This window comes from Colletes gigas, unplaced genomic scaffold (genome assembly GCF_013123115.1).
Source record: "Colletes gigas isolate AHSC1104 unplaced genomic scaffold, ASM1312311v1 Colletes_gigas_Sc00041, whole genome shotgun sequence".
Taxonomy (NCBI): domain Eukaryota; kingdom Metazoa; phylum Arthropoda; class Insecta; order Hymenoptera; family Colletidae; genus Colletes; species Colletes gigas.
This window is the reverse complement of record NW_025106670.1, coordinates 1,145,975-1,170,296: the sequence shown is the minus strand read 5'-3', so window position 1 is coordinate 1,170,296 and position 24,322 is coordinate 1,145,975. Positions and strand designations below refer to the sequence as shown.

At 32.9% G+C, this 24,322-nt stretch overlaps 4 protein-coding genes across 4 annotated transcripts; 3 read left to right on the top strand and 1 right to left on the bottom strand.

Annotated features, from left to right (window-relative positions):
- Positions 1-6,548: 6,548 nt before the first annotated feature.
- Positions 6,549-14,451, top strand: LOC122402859 (retinal homeobox protein Rx1-like). The gene is made up of 4 exons (XM_043406003.1): positions 6,549-6,632; positions 8,980-9,114; positions 12,258-12,559; positions 14,153-14,451. The coding sequence occupies exons 1-4, from the start codon at positions 6,549-6,551 to the stop codon at positions 14,421-14,423; spliced, it is 792 nt and encodes a 263-aa protein (XP_043261938.1). The 3' UTR covers positions 14,424-14,451.
- Positions 14,452-15,898: 1,447 nt separating this feature from the next.
- On the top strand, positions 15,899-18,176 carry LOC122402858 (polycomb protein EED-like). The gene is made up of 3 exons (XM_043406002.1): positions 15,899-16,099; positions 16,299-16,441; positions 16,640-18,176. Exon 3 carries the CDS (start codon positions 16,769-16,771, stop codon positions 18,050-18,052), a length of 1,284 nt encoding a protein of 427 aa, XP_043261937.1. The 5' UTR covers positions 15,899-16,099; positions 16,299-16,441; positions 16,640-16,768; the 3' UTR covers positions 18,053-18,176.
- Positions 18,177-18,820: 644 nt separating this feature from the next.
- Positions 18,821-19,825, bottom strand: LOC122402886 (prefoldin subunit 2). Its single transcript, XM_043406044.1, has 3 exons — positions 19,605-19,825; positions 19,293-19,416; positions 18,821-19,234 (listed from the first exon to the last, which is right to left on the bottom strand). The coding sequence occupies exons 1-3, from the start codon at positions 19,748-19,750 to the stop codon at positions 19,049-19,051; spliced, it is 456 nt and encodes a 151-aa protein (XP_043261979.1). The 5' UTR covers positions 19,751-19,825; the 3' UTR covers positions 18,821-19,048.
- A 1,235-nt stretch (positions 19,826-21,060) lies between these two features.
- LOC122402868 (BTB/POZ domain-containing protein 1-like) lies at positions 21,061-23,667 on the top strand. Its single transcript, XM_043406025.1, is given in 7 exon segments — positions 21,061-21,095; positions 21,097-21,270; positions 21,373-22,059; positions 22,123-22,282; positions 22,347-22,510; positions 22,580-22,814; positions 22,884-23,667. Coding segments are annotated over 7 exon segments (1,617 nt in total). The 3' UTR covers positions 23,046-23,667.
- Positions 23,668-24,322: the final 655 nt, after the last annotated feature.

The window sequence follows — 24,322 nt, the reverse complement described above, 5'->3', positions numbered from 1 at the left end:
TTTTTAATCTCCTTTTGCCGTAAAAACGAAGAATCGTCCCTCGCCTTCGTTTATTTATGTATTTCATACAAATGGCGGGCCGGGGTTGCATTATATTCGATTCTCCATGAGTCTGCCATCCTTTCCAGTCGAGCCTGCGCAGCCCATCTGCAGGAGGCTGTACGTTAATGTATAAATGAATAGAGTACCAGTGCAGCGATTCCCTCTACTGCCCTCTTCTTACTCTTACAGAGGGGCGGTGGTGGTGGTAGTGGTAGTGGCGATGGTGGTGGTGATGGTGGTGGTCGTGGTGGTGGTGCTACTGATTTGGTGGCAGTGGTGGTGCTAGTACTGGTAGCATATAGAGAGATAAAGCTCGAGAGGGACGGGTTAAAAAAAACCTTTGTGATTTTACTGACAAAGATTGGATGAGCCTGTGCAGGATTTACCATCCCCTCTTATAATTCTTTGAAGATATGAAAACTATAAACTTAAAGGCAGAGAACCTATTTCTTCATAACGCCTGTTACTTCTCATTACGAGTCAATGATTTCTATAAAAAAAAAAGTATAACGACAGTTGAGAGCTATTGTATCGTGTCAGGAATTAAAATATCGAAGCAATCCCCAAACTGGTCTTACTTGGACAAAGAAAAAAAATATCGGATAAACTCTGAATATGAAGTAGACGAACACAATGGAAATGTTGTTGAAATGATAACATTCGGTTGTCTGGCTCGTCCTGTTGATCTGGTAGCGCTATGGTTTCATGTGCACCCTTGTTGTAAGGGGTTGGGGGTGGAAGCGGTAGCGGGAGGAAGCGGTTTCGTTGATTAAAATAACCTCGTCAGTGTAGTCGTTCTGTTGTACAACTAGTTGGGGGATGATGAGTAATCGTCTGGCTTAGGAAATCGGCATGACAAGGGCATTGGACAGGATGAAATCACAGGGAGAAAGGGATCTAGAGGTCACCCGTTTAGCTTACTTTTTAATAACGCGAATATAACTTAATATCTCACCTTGTATTTACAAATGTCAAATCTCTAAATTACAATTTTCAATATTACTTTGCATTCCACGAGGAAAAAACGCATATATTTTAATCAAAACAATTGTCGAAATTTTTTTCTACTAAGTGGGTAGGATTTCGGGGGTACATCTATTCACCAAAATTGATTGTAATTGACCCCTGCAAACGGAAATAATTTTTTCAGAACGATTTGAAATATTTTTCGATTTTCAGGGAAACATGTCAACGGTATGGTCAGACATAGTATATTTTCGGTAAGGAATTTTTTTCTCGAAAATGGTTAGGATTTCGGGGGTATGTCTATTCACGAAAAATGATTTTAATTCACCCCTGCAACTGAAAATAATTTTTTTATAACGATTTGAAATTTTTTTATTTTGGCGAAAAATTTCACACATTCTCGAATTTTTTTCTCGAAACTGGGTAGGATTTCAGGGTTACGTGTATTCACCAAAAATGATTATAATTGACCCCTACAACCAAAAATATTTTTTTTATAACGATTTGAAATTTTTTAATTTTGGCGAAAAATTTCACACCTTCTCGAATTTTTTTCTAGAAAATGGATAGGATTTCGGGGGTATGTCTATTCACGAAAAATTATTTTAATTCACCCCTGCAACTGAAAATAATTTTTTTAGAACGATTCGAAAAATGTTTTTTTCGCCGAAAAATTAAGGCACCTACACACTGTCGATTTTTCTTAAAAATTGTTTTTCATTTTTAGTAATTTCGTTTGACGTCCTATAGAAAAGTTGTCTAATACTTTTTTGTAGGTACCCATGAGCTCTACTTCAGAAAAAAGTTTCATTGAAATATATTCACTATTGTAGGAGTTATGGCTTTTTGAAAATTGGACCATTTTTATGGGGTTTTTCTAACTTTACGGGGTGAAGGGACAACTTTTTCACTATTATTAGAATTTCTACATATTCTTCGCCAAAATACGCGTTGTTTGCCGCTTCGAACATTAAAATCCTTCAATCCGTTCAGAAGTTATGGCATTTTAAAGATTCCCATGAAATTTTCGGGCAACATACAGTTACATTTTCGATTAGGAATTTTTTTCTCGAAAATGGGTAGAATTTCGTGGATATGTGTAATGACCAAAATTGATTATAATTGATCCCTGCAACCGAAAATAATTTTTTTATAACGATTTGAAATTTTTTAATTTTGCCGAAAATTTCACATTTTCTCGAATTTTTTTCTCAAAAATGGGTAGGATTTCGAGGTTACGTCTATTCACCAAAAATGATTATAATTGACCCCTGTAACTAACTATAATTTTTTTATAACGATTTGAAATTTTTTAATTTTGTTGAAAAATTTCATACCTTCTCGAATTTTTTTCTAGAAAACGGGTAGGATTTCGGGGGTAGGTCTAATGATCAAAAATGATTATAATCGACCCCTGTAACTAAATATAATTTTTTTATAACGATTTGAAATTTTTTAATTTTACAGAAAAATTTCACATTTTCTCGAATTTTTTTCTCAAAAATGGGTAGGATTTCGAGGTTACGTCTATTCACCAAAAATGATTATAATTGACCCCTGTAACTAACTATAATTTTTTTATAACGATTTGAAATTTTTTAATTTTGTTGAAAAATTTCACACCTTCTCGAATTTTTTTCTAGAAAACGAGTAGGATTTCGGGGGTAGGTCTAATGATCAAAAATGATTGTAATCGAACCTCGTAAACGAAAATAATTTTTTTAGAATGATTTGAAATTTTTTAATAACTTTTTAACGAAGCCTCAGTCAAGAAATTGATATTTTTGATTTTCTTCCTTTTTTATTCCTCTAGAATGACCAAAAATCCGTGGGGGCGGATTCAGATGTACGTTAGAAAGCTGCATCTCGTGTGAACTGACTCTACATTCCAAAGGATAGATAAATAACAGAGCGTTTTCCTAATGCACGCAAGTGGTAAGGAAAAATTGTGGTATTAAGCGATTTTTAGACAAAATTGGGCCAAAAATGTTGAAGTCAATGAGCATAAACAAATTCTAAAATATCGGGTGTTTATAGCTGGCCATTTTGATAGGTCTAAAAGAGGTCCTACAAAATATTAAGTTACTATATCATATTCTAGATTATTTGTGACGAAAATGTATCAAAAAATGAAGCTGCACGATGTTTGTTTTTTTTAAATAACTCGCTGCACGAGTACATTTCGCGCCCACTTTAATCAAAATCCTTATTAATTTCTAAGTAAGTAATCGTGATAAAAGTAAAATGAAAATATAATACTTCGTTTATATCTGGATCATTAAAATAGCGTGGGTTAAAAGAAGGAGGGTGACGTGGGAAAAGAGAGAGAGAGAGAGAGAGAGAGAGAGAAAGCGTCGTCCAGGAAGAAAGGCTCGTCGGACAATCACAGAGAAAATCAGATGGAAAGGGAAAAAGAGAAATACAGCGTAGCGAACAGAAAGGCTCCGTACAGGAGGCAAGCATAGAACGCCAACGAGAGAAAAAGCGAGAGCAAGAGAGAACTGTACTCAGTGCATGCAATCTTTTTAATTATGAAAACACGGCTTTGTGTTTCATTTTGTTTTGTCGTCAGGGGCGCTATTCTATTCGGGCCCTTCTCCTTCCTCATCCGGCTGGCTCTTCCTTTTTTTTTTTTTTATATTATAACGCGCGCGCGCCGCCCGCCGAAGTCGGGAGAGGGTATGCAGGCCTGGATAGGGTTCAGGAGAGGGGCAAAGATAGGGCAGGGTGAGATTGCTTTAGTAATGAATTACATGGCTTCGGGGTATGTGCCTCAGTCTGATGCGCTATACGAATACCGAGCATCACTTTCTGGCCTACGTCTCCCACCACCAAACACCCCCGGTACTTTTTCTTCCTTCTTTCCCTCTTCTGCTTCTTCTTCCACGTCTCATTCTTCTTCTTACGCTTTCTTCCCTCCTCGTCGTCACCTTTCCCTTGCAGTCACTGTTTTCCTCTTTGCCTCTATCGATTCCTGCATTTTTCTCATTCCGCCCATTTCTTTTACACGCTCGGATGACGCTGGGCGTTTTATCACTTATGCATATTGTATCAACACATTGATGGACCCACGTTTCATGTAAAAAAACGTTACCCGTCGCCCAGAGCTAACAGTTCTCCAGCCAGAAACTCTCGGATCAGACATTTTGTAAATATTTGGATATTAACTCTTGAAGTGTCCATCAAATATCAATTTTATTAATTCATTAATTCGGTGTCGTTCTAATACATATCAGAAAGAGTGTCTATGTATACATCTATGTATATTTCATCATTGTCTTGAGAAACATTCGTTGCAAACTATCTTCGAATCATGAATTTATATCAATTGGAATTTGCAATTAACTCGATGAGCTATAAATGAAATTATATCGGCTAGCTTTCTGTACCAATCGACGTCTGTAGACCAAAATGGGGCACATAAGTGTACCAGGAGTACTGTTATATAAAATTCTAAATCAAAAGATACTATAATGAACGAACATAAGACTTCATCTTGAACGAATATAATAAGTAAACACGCTTTCATCTCGTGGAAGGACAATACGTACACAGGGTGTACAATCCTAGTAAAAATTTTAACGAGAGATTCTGGGGGCCAAAATAAGACGAAAGTCGAGAATACCAATTTGTTGATGGAGGCTTTGTTAAAAAGTTATTAACATTTAAAGTTCCGCTAGTATTGAATTTTTTTCTAGAAAATGGGTAGGATTTTGGGGGTATGTCTATTCACCAAAAATCATTGTAATTTACCCCTGTAACCAAAAATATTTTTTTTACAACGATTTGGAATTTTTTAATTTTGACGAAAAATTACACACCTTCTCCAAATTTTTCTTAAAAACGGGTAGGATTTCGGGGGTAGGTCTAATGATCAAAAATGATTATAATTGACCCCTGTAACTAACTATAATTTTTTTATAACGATTTGGAATTTTTTAATTTTGACGAAAAATTTCACACCTTCCCGAATTTTTTCCTAGAAAATGGATAGGATTTCGGGGGTGTGTCTATTCACCAAAAATCATTGTAATTTACCCCTGTAACCAAAAATATTTTTTTTATAACGATTTGGAATTTTTTAATTTCGACGAAAAATTTCACACCTTCTCGAATTTTTTCCTAGAAAATGGATAGGATTTCGGGGGTATGTCTATTCACCGAAAATCATTGTAATTTACCCCTGTAACCAAAAATATTTTTTTTACAACGATTTGGAATTTTTTAATTTCGACGAAAAATTTCACACCTTCTCGAATTTTTTCCTAGAAAATGGATAGGATTTCGGTGGTATGCCTATTCACCAAAAATTATTGTAATTTACCCCCAGAACTGAAAATAATTTTTTTACAACGATTTGGAATTTTTTAATTTTACGTATTTAAGTATTACAATTTATGGTCTATTATTTATGATATGAGAGTACGAATGCAATTGTAATATATGAAAACAATGGAAATTTTTTTGATCAAGAAATATCAAAGCAAAGTAGAGTACAGATTGAAATTAAAGGGAAGGACAACGTGCAAATAACAACATAATTATAATTCAATTCCAATTACTCATTAAACATGTGTAAAATTAATTTTAAAACATAGAGATAACAGATGAGGAATTGATTAAAAAATATAAAGTTTAAAATATACATAAACTAGGTCTGACCTGCTTTAAGGGGCAAGACCAAAGTAGAAACCTGAAATAAAGCATTTTTTTGCAATTTTTTTTTTGAATGAATGGAAAAATAAGAAGATAATAGTGTTCGAGAATGTTACTAACCATGTTGTTAAGTGTTAAAAAAAAAATTGATCAAAAAATAGAGCAAAATGACGATACTGAAGCCATTCTCGCGAGGCGCGTTTTCTTGTATCTGGAAAAGAACAATTTTCTCTTAAGATTAAAATAAATATGCGAGTGCATGGTTGATTTGTTAATTGAAAAAATACTGAAAAATTTGCAAAAATTGTGTAACGTTATAGAACGTAATTTATACAAATTTATACAAATTTATACAAATGTTGAAGAGTGATGCAACAGTTGACTTATTAATATTAAAATAAATACGCGATTGCATGGTTGATTTGTAAAAAAATACTGAAAACTGTGTAACATTATAGAACGTAATTTAATGTAGTAATTAATTTCAGATATTTATGTAACGCGTGGGTGTAAAGTGAGGGAAAGTCTTGAAAAACCCCCGAAAATTAAGTACCGTCCCTCTTGCTGAGGAAAAATTCTGCGCGGTACGATTTAGTGAATTTTCCACAAGAGGGGTGTGTACTTATCTCCATGGAAGTGGTACCGCCCCCGAAAGGGATGGACCAATCCCGTGAAGTAAACCCAACCCCCGTTTCCGGCATGTAACACGGGGCTTGATCGAGGGTGAACTCTCGAAAGGAGACTTCAGTTTCCTCGGCGTCGTCTATCGAGAACGATAAAGCGACTCTCTCGCAGTGAGGATACTTGGAAAAAAAAAAGAGAAAGAAACAAAAGATCCCTGGCAGTTTTTGGCAACCGATTTTGCTTCTTGAGTCTTCGAAGAGATGGCAGGCCCGTATCTTTCACCACTGGGGCCCCAAGCTGATTTGCTCACCGAGTACATGTTTGGAAGACGTCGTCAGGTCAGTGTACGTTTCTTTTTCGCATCATTTTCCTTATTTATTATTCGTTTCCTACCCAAATTATCATCAAAAGTAACGAAACTCTATAGATGCAAATAATAATGGTTTTTCAATGTCTTTTTCGCATGAGTATTAAAATTTCCTCTTCCTGAGCAATCCCTTACCATTTAAATTCCTGCTAGCTTTACCCTAAATCAATGATTTTTCAAGTATTCTCAAGATCAGTCTTTTGAGTCTAAATTTAAAAAAAATAGAGCTTCCCTGAGGGTTATTTCAAGTGTTAAGAAACAAATTCAGTTCTAAACAAATTGCTCCAATCGATAGAAAGAATCTTCACATACGTTTACAAATGCAATAAGTAAATAAAAGTCCATAGAAAATGGTTTTAGTATTGTTAGTGACAATTGTGTGTTATTAAATATTACTAAACACAAAATCTGTTACATATTTGCCTGTAACTGTTTTTAAAGCCACAAATTATCGTAAAAATAAAACTATTATACTCTTTAATATTCTGTAAATATTCTGTTCTTCGTTTAGCATTATTTACACTAGATTATATAAAATAAACATTGATTAACGTTTCAACTAAAAAAAGAAATGAATCCTAGTGTAAATATAAGTTGAAAATAATCAAAAAAATCGGCTTTAAAGTTTCTATAGTACGCGTACTCCATTTTGTCTTGATCTCCTTATGAAATCAGAAAAATTTTCACAGAGATTCTATTAGTAATAAAAGAAATATATTAAAATGAGAGACACATGTAACACGAGGGATTATAATATTGAAAAATCAAGTTTAATTTGTAATATTAGTACTACACGAATGATTAGAAATGTTATCCACATTGTAGCATAGAGAATCTTCTCAAGTTGAAAAGATCTAACTCCATTTTCATTTACTTTTAATTTGTAGTTCTTTGAACTGTTTTATAATCTTCTTTTTAATCCCAAAAGGTCTCTGCTACCTTCTACATACCTTTAATAAATGTCCACTTTGATAACAATTTAGAAATTGTTTTTTCTAATATTCAATTTTTATTATATTAGCTTAAGTATTTGATGGATTAATTAGGTACGATAATAGAACTAATTATGTTACCGTTACCATTTATTTATAAATTTAGGCTACCCCTGTCAATAATAGTGCAGAATTATAAAGGATAATAATAATAATATCAGAGTTTCTACGAGTTTCATAAAGTGTCGTTTCAGTCCATTCTTCTTCAAAGTTTCCTAAGATGGCGTCCCCTATTTTTTCCAGTGAAAAGACAACGTCAGAAATTGTCGATTTTTTACCAAAAACAAGCATCTTTCTACACATGATCGATAGGTCTCTACAGCATAATAATATCATAGTTTCTACGAGTTTCATAAAGTGTCGTTTCTTCTTCAAAGTTTCCTAAGATGGCGTCCCCTATTTTTTCCAGTGGTAATTTTATTCAAATCTTGACGGAATAAATAATCATTTATCGAAGGGATTATCTCATAAATAGGAACGTCTTAGACCCGAAATAAATTTTAAAAGGAAAAATGGAAAGTTATTATATGATTCAATCTAATATGTTGGCATTGGTACAAAGAGTCTTTCCTTATAGCGTATGCTGGAATAGCATCCTTACCCTAACTCTTAGAGTACAATAACGAATAGATTGCAATCACATTCCGTGAATAGAAACTGATCTACAGTAATGTCCATTCAATGTACAATATTTATTAAGAATGTTCAATGACCCAATTGCTTATAAGTGAAATCTATTAACTCATTAATTGACTATTAATTTAATAATTCAATTATTTCACAAAGATACTTTTAAACAAGATAAAATATGCTTTAGACAGTATACTTGATGATTCAATTATGGGCTCTTATCATATAGTTTGAATTATTAAGGTGTCTTGGAAAATATTGCACGTTTAAAAAGTATAATTTATTAATCCATGACTAAAAAACATAGAACATAGTTTATCGGAACGAAATCTCCGTCGATGACCGACTTATCGAACCTCTTTTGGTTGCTCTGCTATTATCTAAAACACTATCGATCCATTACACTATTTACAACACACAAAAGTGTTAATAAACACATTTGTACTAGTGTTATTGTTGTTATCAATGTTACCAAGCTATTTAGAGGCGAAAATAAGACGAAAATCGAGAATATCAATTTCTTGACTTCATTAAAAAGTTATTAAAAAATTTCAAATCATTCAAAGCATTACATTAGAACTTTCTTCAATTTGCCATAATGTATCTGATAATAAGTCCACGTTGAATAGTGTTTGAGATGACTAGAAGGGGACACTGTTATTATTGAAATATCATTAATTATTGTTAATTATGTTTGAGCAGAGACGCAATCGGACGACTTTTACCCCGCAACAGCTTCAAGAATTGGAATCACTCTTCCAGAAGACGCACTATCCGGACGTTTTTCTCAGGGAAGAAGTTGCCCTTCGTATTGCACTCTCAGAGGCTCGTGTTCAGGTTAATATGCATGATTTTGTTTAACTATCTATAATCCCTTTTCATCCAAATTCATAGACTAACAAGAATTCTAAAAATAATCCGATTCATATAAATTTTATTTCATATTTAACGTTCCAGTAACAATATTCATTGCTGCAATTGCAAAGTATCATAATTAACAATTGAAAAGCTCGCAGCAGGAAGAATACAGCTCCATTTTAATCAATTTTGAGTGAACTAAACAAAACCGTTTACAAAAATGATAGCTTAGCTAAACATTAACAAACATAACACTAATTGAAGACCACATACTTTCATATTGATTGATTCGAAGAGTTTTTATTTCTATTTTTAGCGAATTTGTTAAATCTGGAGTTGCATCTTACTTGCTGCAAAGCCTTCAAGCAATCTTGTTGAGTTTATAGTCGTTACGTTATCATAAACAAATTGAATTTGTAACATTTAACAACAGGAAGCCCCCATTAAATGTATCTTTAAATAAATAGTTATAGTTTATGCTGGTGCAACCAATTCTTTGGTGCAACGATGCATTAAGTTATTTATTTTCACGATACTTGCTAATGCATCTCTGTTATTTTATACTATTGCATCTCTACTGTTTTTCGTTACATGATTCATTGATTAATTGCGTGAATAAACCATTTCGAAAGTTGGTTTTTGTTCCACGATAATGCACCATCGCACAGGACCGTCGCTGTTCGTGAATTTTTGGTGATAAAAACAGGTCTGTGTGTTCCAACATCCTCCATATTCACTGGACTTATCCCCATGTGATTATTTCCTGTTTCCAAAACTCAAACTGGCCATGAAAGGAACGTTTTATGACAATTTTACATAAGTCCAAGGCGCGGTGACAAAAGATTCCGCAAAATGATATAAAAAAATCTATGCTGACACTAATCGAACGTGCCTAGCGGTGTATTGATACAGAAGGAATGTATTTTGAATAAAAAAATATAATTTTGGCAAAATTTTAGGGAACCATTTCTGACCTCACATTAGATTTTCGGTAAAGAATTTTTTTCTCGGAAGTGCGTAGGATTACGGGGTATGTCTTATTCACCAAAAATGATTATAATTGACCTCGGCAACCAAAAATATTTTTTTTATAACGATTTGAAATTTTTTAATTTTACAGAAAAATTTCACATTTTCTCGAATTTTTTTCTCGAAAGGGGGTAGGATTTCGAGGTTATGTCTATTCACCAAAAATGATTATAATTGACCACTGTAACTAACTATAATTTTTTTAGTAGGATTTGAAATTTTTTAATTTTGTTGAAAAAATTCACACCTTCTCGAATTTTTTTCTAGAAAACGGGTAGGATTTCGGGGGTAGGTCTAATGATAAAAAATGATTGCAATTGAGCCCGACAACTAAATATATTTTTTCCAGAATGATTTGAAATTTTTTAATTTCGCCTAAAAATTTCACACCTTCTCGAATTTTTTTCTCGAAACTGGTTAGGATTTCGAAAGTATGTCTAATGACCAAAAATGATTGTAATTGACCCCTGTAATCAAAAATATTTTTTTTATAACGATTTGAAATTTTTCAATTTCGTCTCAAAATTTCACACCTTCTCGAATTTTTTTCTCGAAAATGCGTAGGATTTCAGGGTTACGTGTATTCACCAAAAATGCTTGTAATTGACCCCTGCAACCAAAAATATTTTTTTTATAACGATTTGAAATTTTTTAATTTTGCCGAAAAATTTCACACCTTCTCGAATTTTTTTCTCGAGAATGCGTAGGATTTCAGGGTTACGTGTATTCACCAAAAATGATTGTAATTGACCCCTGCAACCAAAAATATTTTTTTTATAACGATTTGAAATTTTTCAATTTCGTCCAAAAATTTCACACCTTCTCGAATTTTTTTCTCGAAACTGGGTAGGATTTCCGGGTTACGTGTATTCACCAAAAATGATTGTAATTGACCCCTGCAACCGAAAATAATTTTTTCAGAATGATTTGAAATTTTTTAAAAAATTTTTTTAAAATTGACATTCTTGATTTTCGTCTTATTTTAAATCTCCCATTAAAATTTAATATAATATCCAATATAATAGTCGAAAAAGTTCGGTAAAGTATAATATAATGCATGAATGGAATATAATTTTCCAATTGCCTCCAAAATATTGAAAATTGCCCCCCCACTGGGAAAGTTTATGATGCAAATTGCATTTCGCTGCTCCATGATCAGTAAACTTATCAGTAAAAAGTAGAATCGTGTCGGGAACTATCCGGAACCAATAACAGATTGAACCCAGAGTTTTAAAAGTTAGTGAAAATGTGTATAGAAAAAAGGTGAAATGGTAAGGACTAATTTAATCTTTACAAAAAACGTTGAAAAGATAAGAGCTAGTTTAATTTTTACAAACATGTTTCTATTTTGCGTTTCAGCGTTTATACACGAGGAAGACTACGCTGCCGAAAAGCCAAAAATTCCAGATAAAATCATCCTCTTATCAAAGCTAACATATTTTCATAAATTTGAAAATTCTGGATTCAACCTGTTACAGATTTCAGACAGTTCTGGTAAGCTGTATTTTTACAGAAGGTTTTTTCACTATGAATAATAAGTGGAGTGTAATTTGCTTATTAAACCTTCCATACTTCTGATACTGTGATGGCGGATAGACCTTCCGCTCGCATCACTCGCAAGGAGGGTGTTGGACCTAATCGTTATCGATTTTATCGATTATCTCACTTTGTCTCGAAGCGTCTTTGTCAGGCGACGCGATTAGTATGTGTGATCGTATCGGCTAATAGCTCGCGACGATCTAGAATGCGTGTGCATGAGGTGTGACTTATCGACGACCCCCATTCCTTAGCCTCGTCGTCTTCTCATCGGTCTGCAGGGTGTAAATAAGTAGCTGAGACAATTCTGAACAACAATTTCCTTTACAAAAATGTCGAACGGGGCTTCGTTTTCGAATTATTAACGAAAAAACGCTGACCAATCACGGTGACCGCTTTTCGCGAAAATCAATTTGTTTTTTTAATTTAAGCAGCTGCAATTTCGTGTCAGTAAAATACTGATTAAAACTTCGATAGGAAAGATTGTTTGTCAGACCATTCGAAAGAGAACTAATTCGTGCCTCGCATTGAAGAAATTGATCTAATTGTCCTTTTAGGTTTGGTTTCAAAATCGACGCGCAAAATGGCGGAAACAAGCCCGGCTGCAATTGCTACAGGACGCATGGAGAATGCGATGTTTAGGGTTGGGAAGTGCAGCACCCTTGCTTCTGAGGCCACCACCTACAACATCCATGGAACGCCATGACGCGGGAACGCCACCACCATTACCCTTACCACCACCATCGACTGCTGCCAGCAACAATGGGCCACCGTTGACATCGGTCAACAGTGACAAAATACTTGGCACACCGTCTGTATCCGTTTGCAGAGATTACAGGATTCTTCCACCTCCCCATGGGTAATTAATTTGATGTGTTAATTCACGTTAGTGTATCATACACTGACGTTCTTTCTGTGAGATACAACAGTTAATTTGAGAGGTGGGCAGTAAGGCATTTTTTATCAACGACTCAAGAACTAATTAGACAAACTTTTACGTGTACCAAAAAAAATCCCTAGCAGGTTTCATCGTTGCCAACTGCTAACCTCTCGGAGCTTAACACTTTACCGACCGGTAGCGGTTGATTAATAGGCTATCGGTCGGTAAAACAGTCGATTAATAGACTATCGGTCGGTAAAGTGTTAACTGTGGTAAATCAACCGGTAATACGATGGTAAGTACGTTTTCAACATCGTAAAACCGTGAATCAGCTGCCACTGGACGCATTACGGAGTGATCTACTTCGTTCACGCAGCTGTTTAGAAATTGTGATCCGAAATCTTTAGTTGTTAATAACTTTAAGACGAAACTTCTACCAGAACATCGTTATTCTTGATTTTCATCTTATTTTCGTCTGTAGAATCACCCCCTTCAAAGGATGACTAATGGTGGCTGAATACGCTGTATTTTCTATCCATCTTCTCCATACCAAAACCACAAGAAACGGCTGTGCGATCATTACATGTGATGCTTGTCTTTATAGCGGAGTATTTTGAACCAGAAAATATCAGTCTCATAGTTTATATTAGTTTGAGTTTAGATTACAACTCTGGCATTAATCGGTTCCATGGAGGAAAGTTTCTAGAAACTTCGATTATCAAAGGACAAATATTGATCCATAACGAAGATGCTTCTAGAAGTTTCGATTTGCAGCCAGTCCGATTATTCTATTCTATCTATTCTAACCTTTGACATGAACAGACATATCTGCTTGTTAACAAGCTTGCTTTACAGCAGTTTAAATAATCAGTGACACTAGTGATTTACATAGTTTAACGATAGTGTCACGGGACAACAACTTATGTAAAACTGTTTCAACACACTGCGACGGTTTCGACTAAAACATTACCTGCAACCTGTGAAGTACGCAGTTAAAAATGATTTCATCCTTGCTATCCTCTCCGCCTTGTATTTATCCTCTCCTGATGGAAGAAGTACCCACCACCTTCTCGTGGTTTCCATCGAACAATAACACTTTTACTTTACAAATAATGAAAGATGAAGCAACTATTTACAACTATTTACTAGTCTGATTATCATGGAAAAAGTGTCATTGACGAAGAGTGGGCTAGTAAAACTGTTTTAGAAATATGCGAGGTAACATCGATCGGCTATGAATGCCGATTTTTAGACTTAATTTAGATAATATAATGTACGAGATGCCCTATAATCTTTATTAGTTTGTTGTAATGTTAATTTTGATGTGTCCAGACTAAAACTGATCATATCTTCAAAGAAATCAAATTATTTATTAAAATAAGTTACAATATTAAACATTAGGATACTAAACACTGTTTCTACAACAGAAAGCTAAATATAAATCAAATCTTGGGGGGAAAAATTGAGACTTATTATGTGCATACCGATCATTTTCCATAAGTTTGACAAATATAACAATTACAAAATATGAGCCTTGAAACGTAATAATAAAAAATGAATTCCCTGTTTCAGATATTCGGTATCCTGTGATAAGTCTCCCGAAAGAATGAAATGTGGTTGCGGCTCCCCGCCAAGATTGTGTGGTAGTCCGGTAGAAAGAGATACAAGCCTAACTGTCAAAGATAGACCTCAAGAAGCTGAGATGGACCTCACTGTGAAGGGTCCACCTCGGCACAAACCGATTTCAACTTTATTTCATCAACTGCCTCAACAAGAACTCAGTCCTTCGCAAACTATCGACGAACCCCTGGACGTGACACTTAATACGAACAAAAATAATTAAACATTCCTCTTATCAGTTTCATTTCCTATTATTTTTTTTTTCACTCGACATTATTAAATTTATTTATTTTCCTTTAAAAGTATATCGAACAAAAGTTTCATTGATATTTCCAAATCTAGTCAATTAACGTGTACTTTGAATCTTTTCTTTTAACATACCAGTTCAAGTGTTGTATCGCGTAACACTTTAATCTTATAGTAATTAGTTTACATTTATATTATCTTCATTATTTTTGTTACCTGTTTTACTAATTTATTATTTATCGTATATTAAGTACTTGTTAAGTTTTGATATAGTCCTAATAGTGACGGATCTTTTCATTTTCAAATAATCTTATTGTTAGATTAATATGTAAATTCATTTTTATATTGTTCAATATATGTAACAGTTTTATACAGTTTTACTTATAATTTTGTGAATATGAATGAACTATTATGAGTCATTATTAATTATATAAGATATACTTATTTTATCATCAAAAATATTTCTTCTGTAGTTAGAATTACAAAAAAACAATGCTTTTGTGTCAGTTTTACATGTGCATAGTATGATATGATGAAAATACTTCAATTAGGTAATTATTAGATAGCATCCTCTTCACTTTTTTATGCTGTGTTCCGACGTTTTTTATTACTATTTTATAATCACTCTTTAAAACTTTAGCAACTTCATTAATTTACAATTTTAAATACTTTCAAAAGATACTAATATTGATATTCGTTTTTTATATTATTCTAAAAATAGAGGAAATATTTTACGTGATCCATTTCGTCGAATTAACGTTACATGTATTAAAAACAATTACTTCCGTTCGTGTATTTATGAAATTTTTAAATTAATACATAACATCAATTGCATTAGCAATAAAAGTTTTAAATAATTATAACCGCAAAGTATAGTAACTGCAAAAAAAGTTAATGCCTTCATAATGTTTAATAATTATTTATTTTCTAAAAGAAAAATTATAAAGCAATAAGGCTTATTATTTGTTTGATATTCTACTATGAAATTAATATTTCTTTTGTGTAATTAAAAACACTACAAGAACGTCTTAATTTATTTACGATCAAAGAAAATAAAAACAATGATAGTTTTCAAAGAAATTAATAATTACGACACACAATGATTGTTTAATAAATTATAGTTCAAAACTACAAGTATTCATAATTTAACGTTCAATAAATTAGAAATTAACTATTAAAAAGAAAGTTATATTTAATGCAACAATATCCCATACTTTTTTATGTAATCCAAGTTAAATTTCCATTTCAAAGTATAATGATTTTTATTAGTTATGTTTGTAAATTTTAATTTATTGAAAATTCCATTTTATATAGTACTTTCTAGGGAGTAAAATAGTAGCGCCACTAGCGGTCCGGCTTGTAACTAAAGTGTAACCTCACGGAGTTAGGTTTTCACTTTTCAATGAAAGTGCCATCCCTTGTTTTTTGTTACATCTACGGTTCATTGAGTAATTTGTCGTATGTATACAGTTGAAAAAACATTTCAGTTTTTATTCTTTTATTATTGATTGTGTTAAAATGGATATTATCCGAATGTCCGATCTAAAAAATTATATAATCGTGATACTGTTACTAACCTGTCAATTTAAGTGAAATAAGTATGAAGTCGATTGTCATATGTGATTATTCCAGTAACATTTTACAGCGCCACGTGTATGTATTTTAATTTTAACAATAAGTAAAAATGTTGCCTATAATTAAGTCACACGGTACTATAATATTTCATAAATTTTCTTACGTGTTTCTGTTATTTTAAGAAGAATAGTGTAAACTAAATTTGTATAAGGTTATGTTTGCGTTTGAAACATTAAACTATATTATTAAGGATATTGAGAATTAGTATTATTTGTAGGTTCAGCAGAACTACTCGTCAAGGTATCTAAAGGTTGGCATTCGAGCAAAAAGGAAAAAGAATGACGTATCATGGAACATAAATGCAGACTCTAAAAAAACAAAGTTCTTGTCTTCGATCGAAGGACTGAGACAATATGTAAAGTAAGCGCATAATTCAGTTTATAGAATTTTAATTACAAGAATTAATTATATTTAGTTAAAATTAATTTAATATTTAAGGTAAAAAGAAACAAGTATTTTACCATTTTTATACAATGGAGCTTTCAAATGTCAATGTAAGTTTATATTATATAGTATAATTATATCATAATTATAAATCAATGTTTGTTCTCTTTTCAGAAACTGCAAATTTATATTTAATTAGATAATGAATTAGCGAACTTAGTAAAAATTATAAGTAGAATGCTTATTGTTGGATTCTAGATATATAATTTTTAAAACATTTAAAGTTGCGTGTTTCGTATAAAAATGAAAAAGACAAGTAACAAGGGTCAAACATACACCTCCAGTCAAGAGGATAGCGAAAATGACAGTGACGAAACTGAGTGTAGTATTGGTAGTAATTCAACGGCTGGTACTCATCGTAGCGATACACCTACACGCAGTGCTCGTTACAGAAGAAAAGGCAGACGTAGAAGTAAAACAGCAAAGTATAAATCTTGCACGGACAAACCTTTATACAAATACTGCTGTAGCGTGAAGGAAGATCATGGGCAGCCACTATTCGGAGTACAGTTTAACCACCATTTAAAAGAAGGTGAACCATTAATATTTGCATCCGTAGGAAGTAATCGAGTGAGCATTTACGAATGTCCAGAAGGAGGTAACATTAGATTACGCCAATGCTATGCGGATCCTGATCCAGAAGAAAATTTTTATACTTGTATTTGGACGTACGACGATTCTGGAAAACCTTTACTAGCAGTAGCAGGATCGCGTGGTGTTGTCAGGATTATTAGTCCTGTAACTATGACTTGCATTAAGCACTATATCGGACACGGTCATGCAATAAATGAATTAAAAATTCATCCTAAAGATCCAAATATATTGCTCTCTGCGTCGAAAGATCATGCACTTAGACTGTGGAATATAAAAACTGATGTGTGTATTGCAATTTTTGGTGGAGTCGAAGGTCACAGAGATGAAGTTTTAAGCGCTGATTTTGATATGAAAGGAGATCGTATCATTTCGTGCGGTATGGACCATGCTTTGAAGTTATGGTCATTGGATAAACAAGATATGCAGGAGGCCATAAAGCAATCTTATCATTGCAATCCTAGTCGTAATGGAAGACCTTTCGATTCCATACTTCAGCATTTTCCAGACTTTACTACGCGGGACGTTCATCGTAATTATGTTGACTGTGTTAAGTGGTATGGAGATTTCATTTTAAGTAAATCTTGTGAAAATTGTATCGTGTGTTGGAAACCGGGACGTCTCGAAGATTCTCAACTTAGAAATGGAGAAACGAGTGCTACCGTTTTACATAGATTTGACTTTAAAGAATGTGATATATGGTTTATACGATTTTCAATGGATTTTTGGCAACGTACGATAGCTCTAGGAAATCAAGTAGGCAAGACATATGTATGGGACTTGGAAGTCGATGAACCTGGACAAGCTCGTTGTTATTCCCTTCAGCATCCTAGATGTACTGTACCTATACGTCAAACTAGTTTAAGTAGGGATGGTTCAGTTTTATTATGTGTTTGTGATGATGCTACCGTATGGAGATGGAACCGTGAACATTAGTGTTTATATAGTACATGAAATGGTGTCTTTATTTACAGAATATGCTGTATTAACCCATTTGGTACAAACATCCTACTTTTATATCGAATGTAAACATATGACGCACATCTTGTGTAAATTAAATACTTACTGCTTCCAAATATTGCAGATTTTTAAAGTAATACTCTATTTAATAATTTCTATTCATATGTAATTTATGAAGAAACGAAAATTTGAATCTTTACGCATATTATTGCTAGTATAATTTGTTCTTACGTGAAAAACTGCAAGAATTCTAAGGCAAAAGATTAAACAGAAATGATATCTGCACTATGTGGATAATATATACTTATTTCAAAGAATAAATTTATTTTTTATGCTCACGAATAAAGCAGAGTATTCGTATCTACGCTTTATTCGCGTTTTCCTTCCGTTTAGTGACAGGGAATTAATGCAAAATAAAAAACACTTTTCATTTTGTTTTACATGAACAATAATTTTATACGAATACATAGCATTGATATTGAATAGAACTATGGAAACTTTAAACTTAAAAAAATCTAATTTCATGTCGGTATATCTATAACAAAAATCTATTAATTTAATATTTTTCTTGCAAATAAAACTAATGTATATTTAATTATTTGTTTTCGTAAATACAAACGCGTAACATTCTTCAAATATCAATTAATGAGATAGCAAAGTATTTATATATTCTTTCTTACAGCAATTTTGTTATTTAACTATTAAATTATGTATTTTTGTTTCACAATTTACAATGATACATCAAATTAACCATATTAAATCTGTAGTAAAAGTATGTTATAGGAAATAATGGCTGCAGAAGACCAAAATAATTGCTTAAAGGTCCATTTTTTTTTATGCAAAGTAGACAATTATAAGAGAATTGAATATTTATGCATTTCAAGTAAACCGTTCTCCCAGAAGATTTAATAAATAAATGCCAAAGAATTATTTGAATGTAAGCGTGAAATGTATTATAAAGAAATTTTGATTTTATGCATAATTGTTAAACAACGAATTAACAACAACGGCGCTTCTTTTTGCTTCTTTGGAGTCTTCGTTTTGTTGTTGTACATACTGTTGCCCTCTGATTCTAATATTGTGCTTTTCCTTGAACTCGTTTATTTCGATTCCTTTCTTTGTTAATTGCTCGTTTAGAGCATCTATAACTTTCATTAGCTAGAAACGATAAAAAACATTTACATTTTATACTTACATAAGTATTTACAAGTCTTACCTGTTCTCTGTTTGTCACTAACGCAGGCATTACATCTGCCACAGTACGTTCGCATAAAACACCTCCTGTCATTCTATAGCACTTTCTTTTTGGATCTACATTCTTTAGCGTGTCAATTACAATCCTAAAACATTAGATATATATTTTAACTACAAAAACTTCTCGATATTTAACAAAATATCAATCTGTAGTAATATATTATTTGCTAAAATATTTAGTTTACAACTATGTTTATTAATGACTATTTACGACACAAAACAAAATGTGATGCAAAAAATACAATGATTGTAATATAGGTTAGAAAATTCATACTTGTGTTCGTTCAGTTCCATCTCCATTTCTGATAATTTGTTGGCCATTGTTCTTTGCTCATTGCGAAGCATTTGAAATTCGGAGAAAATTTCTGCATTTGACTTGGAACTTTTCGAAGACTTTCCCGACTTTTTATCGCTAGCCATATTAAGAGCTTTGCATTACTTTCCTCTAAATAAGTGAGATTCACTCAGGGACAGTGATGCAAGAAGAATTCCTACATCAGCGCTGCGAAAGAGTTGAGCATTTCAGTTTGCAATAACTTTTCCCTAGCGCAACATCCGCTTAGCGTTCGTTTCCCCTATTCTGATCCCTAGTTATCTAAAAATTCCCACGAATGTCCATCACTGCTGTACAGTGGTACAATTGAACCCCGGTAGATACCTATCTACAATTATCTATGGTTCTATACATTGTCATCGTATGGATCGTATCTAATCGTACTTCGTCTGCATTAAGGGGTCTTGTACCTCTAGCGGTATGGAAAACGAGGCATTTTTTTAAGCAACACCGAAGACAAAGTAAGCATTCAATTATCCTGAAACTTTGCACCGTATTTAGGTATAACAAATGTTGAAAAAAACCCTTGGCAATGTTTAAAAAATATTCATAATTAAGCCTGCACAGCGCCATGTTCCCCGAGCCACTTCTTGTTTTGATGCCCAGCTGGTGTGCAGGATTCTGGTAAAATGGTTGTTGTGTACAACAAAAACCGAAATACTCCATTAACTATGATAAATGTCCTAGGCATTGACGATGAGACATTTCAATTTCTATAAAAATTAACAATGCGACAGATATTTGAAACTTAAAATCGAATTTTAACACAAAAACGAGTTCTTATTACGAATATTTTTCAGAATTATTTGACAATTTTGAGAAAAACGGATCGTCAATGCCTAATAAATATAATAGCAAAGATAACTGTAAATTTTCAAAGCAATCGATTAATTAGAACTGGAGTAATGCTGCACACCGTTTTGTAAAACAGTAAGTTTTGTAGTTCAGAGAAAAATGCATTTAAAGTCGTACCCTCCCAATTATGTTTGCCTTAACGCAGATACACGTCATCGTTTGACCAAATCTAGACCATATTTATTGTTTAGTATTATGAGAGAAATTTACGGATGGCTTAATCACGAAAGAAATTCGTTTCAAGTTCACTCATCAAATCGAATTGTGGATTATCTTGGAACGATCGAGTCGATGTGCGTGAATATACTATCGTAATAGCCACGTACAATTTAGTCTTTGCGGACGGAAGCAATTTATTTCAGAGCACGTTCTAATTAGGTGCCAGTGAACAGGTGAAGAGATGCTTTTATACAACGACGTACTTTTCACCGGTGAATTGTAATATCAAAATGTTGTAGTCTTGATGTCGCTGATCGCAACAAGGCGGGCGAACTTATGAGAACGTTCGTGCCGCTTTTTCTGATACGATAGCTTTAATTAGATGAGACGAAGCGGTACACCGAGAGATATTACGTTTCAAAATGTCCTCCGAGGCTTCCTTGATAGATGTGCCAAATGCTGTGTCGAGACTGCATAATTTACGCTTAAGTCAGGAGGATGGCGACGAGTCCCAGGAAAATATGAATCTTGTTGATCAACCGACCTCATCTATGGCTAGAAATGGAGAATCTTCGTTCTCGAATGGGGATGAGTATGTTATATATTATATAGCTGTTTAAATAAGCCTTTAAATAATTTTAACTTTAATAATACCTTTGAAATAATTATATTTATATTAAATTTAATATTTTAGTAGGCCTCTGACGGATGCAGCGAATACATTGCATTTGGAAACAAGATCTCAGAACAATGTTGCCTTGGATAATATATCTACGAATAGTCAAGCAACCGTTTCATACAATTGGCAGGGTACAAAGGCGACGATACGTGAAAGAATCGTCTTTCTTTTCAATAATGAGATATTGTCGGATGTGAGTTTCATCGTAGGAAGGGGAGCACAAAAGCAACGTATACCGGCTCATAAACTAGTCCTATCTTCTGGAAGTGTTGTTTTCGATGCAATGTTCAATGGAACACTTGCGACAACTTCTTCGGAAATAGAAGTACCTGATGTAGAACCTGTAGCTTTTTTGGCAGTGCTTCTCTTTTTGTATACAGATAAGATAGAGATAGATCCTGAAAGTGTGATAATGACGTTATATACAGCAAAGAAATACGCCGTGTCTGCTTTAGAAAAACACTGCGTGGATTACTTGAAGAGTAACTTAACCAGTGATAATGCTTTCTTACTTCTAACGCAAGCTCGCCTATTCGACGAACCTCAATTGGCTGCAATGTGCTTGGATACTATAGACAGATTTACTACGGAAGCATTGAATGCGGATGGATTTACAGATATCGATATCGATACGTTGAAGATTGTTTTAGAAAGAGATACTCTACGCGTTAGAGAATCTATAATATTCCAAACAGTTCTAAGGTATGCAAATATATGATTAATTACCCGCGCACTATGTATGTATATATTTGTTATTCCGAATAGATGGTCAGAGGCAGAATGCAGTAGGCATCAATTACCAGTCACTCCAAAAAATCAACGTTTAGTCTTGGGAAGTGCTTTTTCATTAATACGTTTTCCTTTAATGTCCAAAGAAGAGTTTACTACTGGTCCAGCACAATCTGGACTGTTGAATTATTCGGAGGTTACTACTATAACTATATTATTTATTATACGTTGCTTTATAGTAATAAAAGAATATGTTTTAGGTCCTCCCAATGTTCTCATATTTTATAATAAATCCAAAGCCAGTCTCTGTGGCTGGGTTTCAAACAACACCCCGCTGTTGTATGACTGGCAAGGAACAAACCGTATGCAGATTTCAGGATACCAAAAGTAGATGGGGTTATAATGGTACGAGTGATCGTATAAGGTAAATTTTTTTATTATTAATTTTGTTATTATTATATGCAAAAGTGTTTGATTCTTCGTTTGTTTTTAGATTCAGCGTCGACAGACGTATATTCCTTATCGGGTATGGGGTTTATGGTAGTATGCATGATCCAGCAATATACGAAGTATTAATAGAGTTGATACACACCGCATCTGGAAAAGTGATCGCTACAAATTCAACAAGTTTTAGCTCCGACGGTTCAAAGTACACTTATCGCTTAATGTTCACAGAATTAATAGATATTCTACCAAAAACGATTTATACCGCGTCGGCAACATTTAAGGTCCGTATAAAGATATTTAAAACGTTTACTACGTTTTTAATGTTTAATATTACGTCGTAATGATTTCAGGGTCCTTTTTCTCATTATGGAACCAAGGGTATAAAAACGGTTATGGCAGACAGTGGTACAGGAAATGGAAAAGTTAAGTTTGAATTTAGCGTTGAAGCTGAAAATTATAATGGAACCACCACCGATAAAGGACAAATCCCTGAGCTTATATTTTACACTTAATAACTTATGTACATAATAACGACATTCCCTTTATCAGCTTCAACATCGTTTTTCAAAATTTATTATATTAAATTTAATTGTACACAAAGTTTTTATATGCCACTTTCTTTGTCAATTATATATTCTATCATTATTAAGTTCAGTGATTTACATTAAATGAACTATAAGTATATTAACTGCTCTTTCAAGTTCGTGTTTATAAGGAAAATGATGGATGTTTTTGAGAATGAAATTTATTGACCACAAAAGGGCCTTATTGGGAGAAGAGACTGAAATCGTGCCAGTGTTGTAAAACCAAGGATAAAATAAATCACTTGTTTTTCAATTAATCGGATATATTAAATAAATCTAAAGAGAAGTTGATTTCTTCAAATTTAAATAAAATTTTGTCTCCTATTAAACCTCACGATAAACAATCAATCAAGGGCTTAAACATAATTTTGAACAAACTTGGAGAAGTTAGCTGTACATGGAACAAGTTTACAAATATTAATATTTACGACCCGAAGACAATTTATTTTTCTATGTCCGCAAACAATTACATGAGTGGTAAATTAATAGACTCTCATTATCGTTCTTTAAAAGATCTATTCGTTTAACGCATTTTTTCTGTAAAATATAATGATGCAATATAAAGTTGAACTTTATACTAAAAATCATCAATACTCTGTATAAAATAATAATATAATAAACTTTGAAGCTTATGAAAATATTTTTCTGAAGAAGTGAATAAAAAAACATATATCTATGCATTGTGAATAATTTTTGTTATTTTTGTTAAAACAACTATACAACTTACTATATACATATAGTAACAAAAAAGCAATATATCGTTATATTTCAAATACAATAAATCTTTCTGTTATTCTATGTACCGAATAACTCTGTAAACTAGTTAAACATAATTCATCTATATTTGCACAATAAAAATCTGTGTATCAGCATGCTATTTTGATTTATAGTGTGCAATTATTGTTTGTACTTTAATTGTATTATTATTACATATTAAGAAATTAAATAAACTATTTGTTCTACGAAACATTATTGTCAAATGGTTGGTTCATATATTTGGCCAAGTTGGTTTTATCGTCTAAATTTATTTATCATTGTTTCATGATACAACAAATTTCTATTAAGAGATAGTTTATTTTTAACGACTAAAACTATTCAATAACTAATAGTTAGTAATAAAATATCTTTAAATTTTATTAGTAACATTTTGTTACTAATATACGTAAAAAAAAACATGGCTGCATTAGCTTTAGCTTGATCTGATG

What these genes read in the sequence shown, in the direction of transcription:
- LOC122402859 (XM_043406003.1), top strand. Translation starts at nt 6,549, where the DNA reads ATGGCAGGCCCGTATCTTTCACCACTGGGGCCCCAAGCTGATTTGCTC. An exon ending in GAAGACGTCGTCAGGTCAGT is followed by an intron (nt 6,633 to 8,979) that starts GTACGTTTCTTT and finishes ATGTTTGAGCAG; the next exon opens with AGACGCAATCGGACGACTTT. An exon ending in TCTCAGAGGCTCGTGTTCAG is followed by an intron (nt 9,115 to 12,257) that starts GTTAATATGCAT and finishes TTGTCCTTTTAG; the next exon opens with GTTTGGTTTCAAAATCGACG.
- LOC122402858 (XM_043406002.1), top strand. Translation starts at nt 16,769, where the DNA reads ATGAAAAAGACAAGTAACAAGGGTCAAACATACACCTCCAGTCAAGAG.
- LOC122402886 (XM_043406044.1), bottom strand. Translation starts at nt 19,750, where the DNA reads ATGGCTAGCGATAAAAAGTCGGGAAAGTCTTCGAAAAGTTCCAAGTCA. An exon ending in ATGGAACTGAACGAACACAA is followed by an intron (nt 19,417 to 19,604) that starts GTATGAATTTTC and finishes CTAATGTTTTAG; the next exon opens with GATTGTAATTGACACGCTAA. An exon ending in TAGTGACAAACAGAGAACAG is followed by an intron (nt 19,235 to 19,292) that starts GTAAGACTTGTA and finishes TATCGTTTCTAG; the next exon opens with CTAATGAAAGTTATAGATGC.